At 28.0% G+C, this 9,922-nt stretch overlaps 1 protein-coding gene across 1 annotated transcript; it reads left to right on the plus strand.

Annotated features, from left to right (window-relative positions):
- Nucleotides 1-1,910: 1,910 nt before the first annotated feature.
- LOC116767960 (kallikrein-4-like) lies at nt 1,911-8,339 on the plus strand. The gene is made up of 8 exons (XM_032658559.2): nt 1,911-2,049; nt 3,546-3,567; nt 3,734-3,872; nt 4,364-4,497; nt 6,620-6,706; nt 6,876-6,961; nt 7,977-8,049; nt 8,217-8,339. The coding sequence occupies exons 1-8, from the start codon at nt 2,002-2,004 to the stop codon at nt 8,270-8,272; spliced, it is 645 nt and encodes a 214-aa protein (XP_032514450.1). The 5' UTR covers nt 1,911-2,001; the 3' UTR covers nt 8,273-8,339.
- Nucleotides 8,340-9,922: the final 1,583 nt, after the last annotated feature.

Below are 9,922 nucleotides of genomic sequence, written 5' to 3' on the forward strand. Positions count from 1 at the left end.
CGAATAATACTAGTTTCATTCACTAATCTTTAAGCTCATAACATGTCGGCATCTTCAAACTGTTGTATTTACGGACAGATCTCAGTTTCCTATTCATAAATCTTCGCACTTGATAGGTACTATCAACGTCGATTGTGTCAAAAAACAGGAATCGTTCAACATATAGTGTGATGACGCGAGCTTGTAGCAAAGCGTTAGTTTTTTTGGAGGTATGTATTTTCATAATCTTTGTACTAACCGAGTTTGTAAAAATGTCTTCATATACCTTATACCGTAATCGTCTGGGAACAAAGATTTACTTCTTTAATGTATTTAAAATTTCTCAACAGAACTTTGAGTAAAACTCTGTCATTGAATAGTGTTTTGTATATATATAAATTAGTAATTAATAAAATATATTAAAATAATGATACCTGCAATCATGAGCTATAATTTATCTTTTTTTTTTTAGATATGTTATCATAAATTGAACAATAATCTGTATCCGGATTTAGAACTAATACCCAACACTGACGTTAATAAGTTAAACAAATATGTTTTAATTTTAATCATGTTATTGGTACATATATATAATATTTTTATAAAATTCTTTGAAAAGTTTAAATCGAACACAGTATAGTGACTCTAGTACATTAAAAATTATTGGAATTCCATGATTTTAATCCAAAAATTACAAACTAGTAATGAGCATTTCGGATTTTATAACTTCTCCCTTTCGTCAAATAACATGATCTCTATGGCCTTATTTAATATTACAGCTTCGTGTCGCATTATAGCTTCTTTCAAGTAAATAGATTAAGTCTTATTTTCCTAATAATTAATATATAAGAGAACAACGGTTGTACGAGGGGAGGCTACTACTAAAAGTGCTCTCTAACAGCAACCCATAAGGAAAGAGATTTTATAGCTGTCATTTATAATATCTATCTAAGGATTTATATTAATTTTTTTAGTCACAGGTTTAATTATATTTCATTCATTTCGTTCGAAGCCAGAACAAATCCTCGTCCGTTGTTTTCATTGAACTGACGTTTTGATTAACAAAGAAAGTTTTGAAACGACTTTTCGATTTGTTCTCATTTCACGTTTTATTTTTTTGACTTTATTAAATTTTTTAAATAAATGTTTTAAGGGTCTCGTTGCTTTTAGTATTTCTAGGTTTTTTTTTTGTTATTATTTTATCCTTTTGATATTTTTTTTATTTCTCGTAGTAAATAATACAAACAGTTTGTCATATTTTAAATCTCCGTGTACTTTTTGTTATACGTATTTTTTTGTTACAGGACAATATTATTTATTTATTTATTTAGTAATAAAATTACTTTCTTATGTAATACAATTGCAATAATATCATAGTTTTTCTTTAAACATTTGTATTAAATGTTATTTCTTTGTGATTTAAATGTATTTGTCATAATGTAATTAAAATCGATGTCCGTCTTTTTAATAAATGTATTTTTATACTTATCAAATTTAAATAAATCCATCTATTATAAATTTTTATTTTAACAATAGTAAATTTTCTTGTTTCTAGTAAATTTCTCCACATCATTATATTCCACAGATTTGTCACCTAAACCCGTAGACTAATATATATTAGGAGGATAATCATAAGTCAGAGGACTCCTGTCAATTGCGTAATTTATAGCATTAGAAGATGTTATCTGTAATTTGAATGTTTATTATTTAAATAATTGTGACATTAAACATTTATATTACATTTAGGTTACTTCACTTGTATTTTTATTATTATTGGATTGTTCTATATCGAAAATATTGTTTAAAAAAATTACATAAATACAACACAGATAATATCATATTTATCCAATAGTCGATGTGAATTAAAACAGTACGTTTATCTATCATTATCTTATGTGATACATTGGCGTGAATTGTAATCAGATATAAATTGTGTTTTTTTTATTTTTATAAATGATAAAAGTTTAATTAGGATAAATCATTAGCTGAACTAATTTAGTGATACGTTGTCAGTTGTTGAATATGAAGGTTCTCGTTGTTGCTTTCCTGTGCACCTTCGCCGCCGTCCAGGTAAATTAAAAAAATATATATTATGACATTAGTTATAGACTATAAAGATATTTATGGAGCGAAACTTTTATATAAATATAATATACATATAATTATTCCAACTTAATGGCAATCTATGAAATTGTTTTACAATTTTTATTTAATTTTTATTTTTAGAATTATTACAAATGGAAGTGTAAAAATATATTTTGAAAATTTTTATGATCCGCTCTGTTTTCTTTTTTAATATAGCTAAGGATATCTGTGTGGTTTTCCGAAAAGCACATTTTTTTAATACTTTTTTATATGTCATTAATCATAAGATTAAATTAAAGTGTACTTTGATTAAATTAAAATGATATTTAATTTTAAAATTTCTTCGCAATAACGCAGCTGAAATGGTCGAATAACGATTAAGTTCGGAAGAATCAAAGACTAATTTCACACTAAAAAAAAGCCAACGAAAGTTTGATTGAAATATAAAAATAACGAAAATTGTTCTTACTTACAGTTTGAAACATGTCTATTTATTAAGAAAACCTGAAAGCGTTGGCGTGGCAGAACATAAAAGACCGTTCCATTGTTATCAACGATGACTGTCACATTAAAACTTAACAAAAACCACATATGTATTAAGAGTATGACAAATAACAAAAAATATACATAAAATTCTCATTCGCAGTATCCCGAAGGTTTTCTACAAGAAAATTATCTTATCAAATGTTATGACGTCAGAAATATTTTATTAATTTAACATATTAGATTGTGACAAATACAATGATCACTATCATTAATTATTAACTTATCGAACTGATATCAAAGCTTAATATTTTAAGATTATATATTAAATATAATATATAATTATAATTTGTATGGTTTCCCTAGTTGATTTTACAAATTACGTCATAATGAATAAATATAAATAATAAGTGAAATATTCCGACGATCTATTATTTATTATTGTACGTAATGTCTATTATATGCTATAATGACCGACTTCATAAGGACAAGTTGATTGTATTGACTAGAAGCAGTACCTAGTCATGCTATATACATAGTAGATTTATATATAAATATATACGTACATGTATAGTAGTAGCTACATGGAAATTAAGACATTACACAATTAAATATATAACAATCAAATCTACATAAAATTAGTAGACTCGTTTTTAGGCGTCATGTTTATACTTTTTTTTTTTATTTTGTTAATCAAAGGAGACAATATGACAATTCCACTGACGTTCCTAAATAAGAAGTTAAGTTATTAGTAGGTTAATAGGTAAAAAACATTATGGTTGTTTATAATATATTTAGTTGTTATAATATAACGATTGAAAACTTATGTTTCATATATTACGATTCAGAATTTTTATTTACAATAAATTTTTTATAATTTCGCAAGCGATTTTTGAATTTATAAAATTGTTTTCGTAATTCACATACATCCATAGTTCATTCATTAATAGGTACACTATTATCACGTTTTGTAATTAAATTATGTCTATCTGTTTCAGGGGCGTAGCGCATTGAGTGAATGTAAGTTAATTTGAAAATTATTATGAAAGATGAATTAATTAAAAACGACATTATATTATTTTTTGTCTGTTTTTAATAATATATATTTAGTCATTTTATTTGACCATAGATAATTTATTTTATTTGACCATAGATAATATAACTTAAGATGTTGTATTTATTTCAGTGTCAGCGTCTGCTGGCGAGAATCCTTACGTGGTTCACATCCGCCTGGCGACTTCTGATAACAATGGACTTCTCAGCACATGCGCTGGCTCCCTGATCGGCTCCACATGGGTTCTTACAAGCGCTGACTGCGTTAAAAAGTAATTAATTACTTTTAATGTTTAGTCTGTGTCTAAAACTAACCTCTTTTAATGGACCTGTGGCTAGATTTATTTATAATCAGGTCGAATTACTTTTTTTTTACTTTACGCTATGGCCTCATCCGCACTGGAATCGTGGAATATTTTGCCAATGTCAACGTTTTTATTTGTTGGACGAATTATAATTTTGTTTACTGAGTGGAAGAAACATTAAGGAGTTTGTCGAATGGAATAACCGCCAATGCTTGTCGAATTACTTATCACCTCGGACCTCGATTTGATTGATCGTCAAGCTCAATAAAAATCAATACAAAACCACTTTTTTCTTATAACAATATTTTATCTGTGAAAGAAATTAATTTTAATGTGTCCCATCATCCATAAATATGAGCTGTCATGATATAACTTTAGTTAACTGTCAATAATTTTGACATTTGATATGATCAAAAATTAACGTGGTTTTGTATAATTTGCATTGAATTTTTTTGTAGTTCTCGTTTCATGTGGCTTCGTTTCGGGGCTGTAGACGTGTTCCGCCCCGCGTTTTTGGCTGAGGGGAACCTCAACGTACGCGTCCAAGATGGACTCGCTCTTATCAACGTGAACAGAGCCATCGAAGAGAACGGTTTGTATTTACACATAGTTTTTATATACATAGAAGTTATACGAAGATATATATACTATCTGTATGAGTTGTGATGGTGTTATGCATATAAAAAAAAAAAACAAAATTTGACAAAATCGATACTTATATAAAAACGTCATTTCTCTTTTTTATAAAATAAATTACTTTTACCTATTTGGTTGAAATATACAAAAAAAAAATCATTAGAAATCATCATATTACGATTGATTAAAAAATATCATTGATTTATTTAAGGCATTGATTTAAAGAGGCACTTCTAATTAGCAGTTTTGCTAAGTTAAAAATTATGAATGGCACGTTCAATAACTAGTTCAGCAGTTAAAACTAAGCAGTAAAGTATACAAAAATGAGTAATAAAAAATAATGAAATGGATCAGTGAATATATAATTGACCAGAAAAATAATTAAATGGGCGGTAAAAATTATTTAACGAGCGGTAAGTTGTGGGCAGTAATAAATCGAAATTTGTCGGTAAGAAATCTCATTCTAAGCAATTCTATAAACAATGAGGTATTAAAAAAAAAACACTAACCTAACCTAACTTACGAATTTTTACCTCTCTTTTTAATGAATTTAAGTTCGGCTGACACCGCTCGCTATGTTCTGCCGAACTATTTATCGAACCGCTCATTCCTTCATTTTTACCGCTCATTCGATTATTGGACTGCTCGATTATTTTTAGAATTGACATTGTATGATAAAATAACCAAACTAATTGATTTTTTATTACCGTCCACGTTTTACTGTCGCAATAATTTATCAACCGCCATTAAATTAAATAACTGCTCAATATGTTTTTCAACTGATCATAAATCAATTTCAACATCTCGAATATTTAAATAATAATCGAATAATACTTAATTTAAAAACATCGATAACTTTAAATAAAAAGTAACTTAACAATATCGATTATTAACGATATATTAAATGATCTAATTTAAAAATAATAAAATTAGTGCTGGCATGCTATAGTATTTCTATACCTTTCTTTCCCATGAAAACTGCTTTGTTACGTATATTGTGACACATAAGTTTAATTATTCCCGCCTTCCTTTTATAGTGCATTATGAAATACGTCATGGAAGTATTCCGATCTCAAATTTTATGAAAAATATTGTCGCTTTTGTTCTTCCTCTTCAAATTTATGTTTCCATCTTGGAAATTACACGCGAGCGTTTTTCAGTGTCGTTAAGCGTTGTAAAAAGATAAAAAAAAAACACGCGGAATGGATAGTCTAGGAGTCGACACTGCGGTCTCGTCACGTGTTGAATTATTACGATGTCGCAAATTTTTCTGCCAATATATATTCCTTATAAAAATACGCTACTTATAAAAATGTGTCGAATATGCATATATTTTCTTTCCGTTTATTATAATTTGGTCGCTGACTTTTCGTATTTTTGAACATTTCTACATTAAAACATGTTTTTTCAATAGCTCTCAGCCTGTAGGCCGTGCTGGGTGCGGACAATTAAAATTCGTTCCAGAAAATGACTGCTCTATTAATTGAAGGGCTGTTGAAAGTTGGCGCAAACTTCGTCTCCGATAAGCCTTTACGGATTTTTATTTTGTTTTATGAATCGTTTTTGTCCGTCGGTATTTCAAAAGACCGAGTTTTTTGAAAGTTGTTGGAGAGTTGCATTTGTCGATTCCTAATTTACGGAATTGATATTGAACAACAAAAATATTTTGTTTTTTATAACAGAAAACGAATGAGTTTTTATATATCTTAATCAATTTTAAAATACGACGAAAGGCAGTATATAAAAAAAAATTGCTATCTAAGCAATATATTAGCTTAAAGCTTTGTTTATTTCCCATCTACCTTATAAAAGCTCCGTGTAACTTCCTGTAATGAAGCAGTAGAAACACAATAATAAAGCAAGCTGCTACTTTGTTAAGCGTTCACGTTTGTTGCTTTTGGATTCCTTTGTATGCGACCGGTTTCTTAATGGCCCCGTCATTGTTCCGCGTTACGGTTTACTTAGACTAATAACAAAACAAACACCTCGTCTGAAAAGATATATAACAAAACAATAATATAATACTGACATATTAATCAATAAAAAAAATAAACGATTTATTTTTTTTTTTTTTACAGACGTAATTCGTCGCGTGTCTTTAGCTGAGGCTGAATCCGAAGTTCCTGAAAGCGGCAAATTGTGCGTCTTCGGAGCTGAAAACGATGGTGCGATGTTGCCATATGCAATAAATTATTATTCATGATACTCATAAAAAAAACTATATTTTTTGATACAACGACACAATAAGTTTTTAATGTTTAGATATTCTGTTATGTAATTAATTTAAAATTAAAAAGTGTATTATCATAATATTTAAACGATATTTTTTGTCAGCACCCGGAAGTCAATTGAGTTGTTCAAACGTCGAGGTTGCTGCCAATGAAGCCGGCGAACTCGTCGCTGACAGTGGAGCTTCCAAAGTAAGAAATAAACACGATATAACAAGTTTATAATTTTAATGGTTTCAAACTAATTTTATTACAATTTATATATATATATATATTTTATTATATACGATCATTGTGGCATTTTAATTTTTAATGTTGGCATTACGCTTTAATGCATAAAAAAAGTATTTGTAATGATAAGGCTCAAAAGGACTCGTATCCAGAGCCGTAAAAACATTTACAAAAAAAAAAAACATAAAAAAAGTATAAAACGAATTTGACGCGGATTATTTCATTTTGATGGCTGTATGGGCTTTGGTCTCTGCCTGTTCTGAACGGATCGAATTTAACCAAAAAAAAAGGATTATGTCATTTTGATTCTGACATCACAATTGTCTTTATAGCTTAACCTCCGATTATTATAGTCTTAGTTTTTTATTGTGTTAACAATTAGTGATGAAAACTATTTTTGACAAATATGATTATAGTTTATTTGTATTTGAAATAAGTTTCTTATTTGAAATTGATAGCTAAATATCGAAGAATATATCCGTACCAAAAGCACGAGTTTGTATTATCAAATTACACACAGTCAGTTTTAAGTATTTCATTCATAAATCTTCGCTTAAGTATCAACGTGATTGTATTGACGAAAAACTGTCTGTGTTCATTTTAATATAGAAACTCGTGTTAAGGTCACCGTATTTATAAATTCGTTTCCAATGAACAAATTAATTTTTAATATCTTGTGGCGGACATTTTTTAACATTCGATTTTCGATTTTCAAATACGATTATCCGATTATTTTTGTAAGGAGCTTAACATAAAGAGGATTAATTCTTATATTTTATTCGTTACAAATAATTTCTTTAATACGATTTTATTTGATATTATTTAAAAATAGCGATTTCTTTTAACTTGTGGTTCAAAATACGAATTATAAAGTTTTAAATAGATTAATTTTATTTAGTGTTATTTTAATAGTGTTAGTTATATATTTTAATGGTATTTAGAGGAAATTAAAAATTTAATTAATATTTTTATTCAGTTCGACCTCGGAGCGGCTCTGGTGAGTGACGGCGTACAGGTTGGAGTACTTTCAAGCGTTGGCGAATCATCTGGTAAATCTATTTATTAATAAAAATGTTTTTTTATATAAGGCAACATCGTTTAATATAAAATACAAAAACTGTTGGTTACAAAATTTCATTAATAGAATTCTTTAACTCAATTGTCGTTTGAATAGTTTTTATTGTATTTATTTAGTTATTTAATTTTTTTGTTTCAGTGTTCGCATCAGTTGCCAAAAATAGAGATTGGATCAAACAAGTCACCGGTTTGTAAGACGTTTGAAGTGTCCAAAAGTTAGCACTTTGTTTTGTAATATGTGAATAAATATTGAAAAAATATATGTCTATGGTTTTTTTTATACCTGGTAATATTAACACATACATTTTTTTTTTGTAACGATAACGCTCAAAAGGCTCGTATCCAGAGCCGTAAAAACATTTACAAAAAAAAAAATATGAATTGAAGAGTTTATCGATATTAAATATGAATCTGAATGTGTAAAGACATAAATTTTTATAGATTTGTATATTTGAAGGTTCGGTAGAGTTGTCTTTGAAAATATCTTTTTTATTCTATGCTATATTCAAGTTCCCCAAGAATTAGTTGAATATGTAATTAAGTCGTATTCAAAATATATTATTACAGAATAAATGCTAGAAACTAATATCAAGTAATAATAATTGTTGTGTATTATTTATTTGTAGTCGTTTGACAGACGTCAATCGCAGTGTATTTTTAACTCGCTTTATTAGCTTCACCTGTATGTTTGTATGTTTGTATGTTTGTATGTTTGTAACCGACTCCTTTGAGCTCGATTTTGCCATACTTTGACCGATCAGATTTAATTGAAACTTTGCACACCTGTCAAAGACCGATGACAATGCAATAATTCGATTAAAAAATCCGATTATCCCAATTAGATTCGCCAGGATTAATTAATTCCTTTCCGCATCCTTTGCATGCGAGAGAGAGAGAATGTGTAGTTATTAACTACGCATGCGTAGTTAATAACTACACATTAATGTCTGGCCCGGTTCATGTTCATAAAAATAATAGTTTAAAAAAAAACTAAAAAAATCACGCTTTTATGGAAAACCCAACGAAAAAATTCAACTAAAAAATGAAAAATAAATAATAGTTTAAAAAAACTAAAAAAACACGCTTTTATAAAAAATCCAACTAAAAAACAGAAAATAAAATTTAATAAATTTAGATTAAGAATTGTGTAAATAAAAAATAAATGTACATTATTGTAAAAAGGCGTGGGGTGCATAGTGTCAATAGTTATAAACATTTAATTGACAGATGAGTAGAATGATCTCTTCTTTGATAATATCATAAAAAAGCACTGTAAATGAATAATATATATATATATATACATTTTTAGTATATTTTTTGTAGTTTTTACGCATTAAAAATACTTGTTGAAAAAGAAATGTTGTTAAAGAAACTAGTGTGCTTAACCTTAGTTTGCGTCACGTCTAATTAAATTACGATAGAAAAACGTTAATAGTTTTACATTCATAATTCAAACATGATAGTTTTAACGTAGGTTATTGAAGAGACGGGAAACAGTTCGTATGTAGTGTGACAATGCAGAATAGGAGGAAGCATTTTTTGTAAATCGAGTACGTCTCTGTAACCAGATAAAACAAATACAATCTCAGTGTCAACAACACGACTTAGCGCCTTTAAATAATAGTAGACACTTTAGTTTTTGTTCAGTTGATACTGTTTTACATAAAGACGAACGGAAAACTATCTGTTTCTATTTTTACGACACGAACCTGAAGTAAAGTACCACGTTTTATAAATTATTCCAATAAACCAATCATAAACTTTCCTACAACATTAACCTTCTTATAGTGAAATAAACTTTCGACATTTATAATATAGTTCTAATATTTTCTTTGAAATGTAACC

The sequence above is a fragment of the Danaus plexippus genome, chromosome 19 (genome assembly GCF_018135715.1).
Source record: "Danaus plexippus chromosome 19, MEX_DaPlex, whole genome shotgun sequence".
Lineage (NCBI taxonomy): Eukaryota > Metazoa > Arthropoda > Insecta > Lepidoptera > Nymphalidae > Danaus > Danaus plexippus.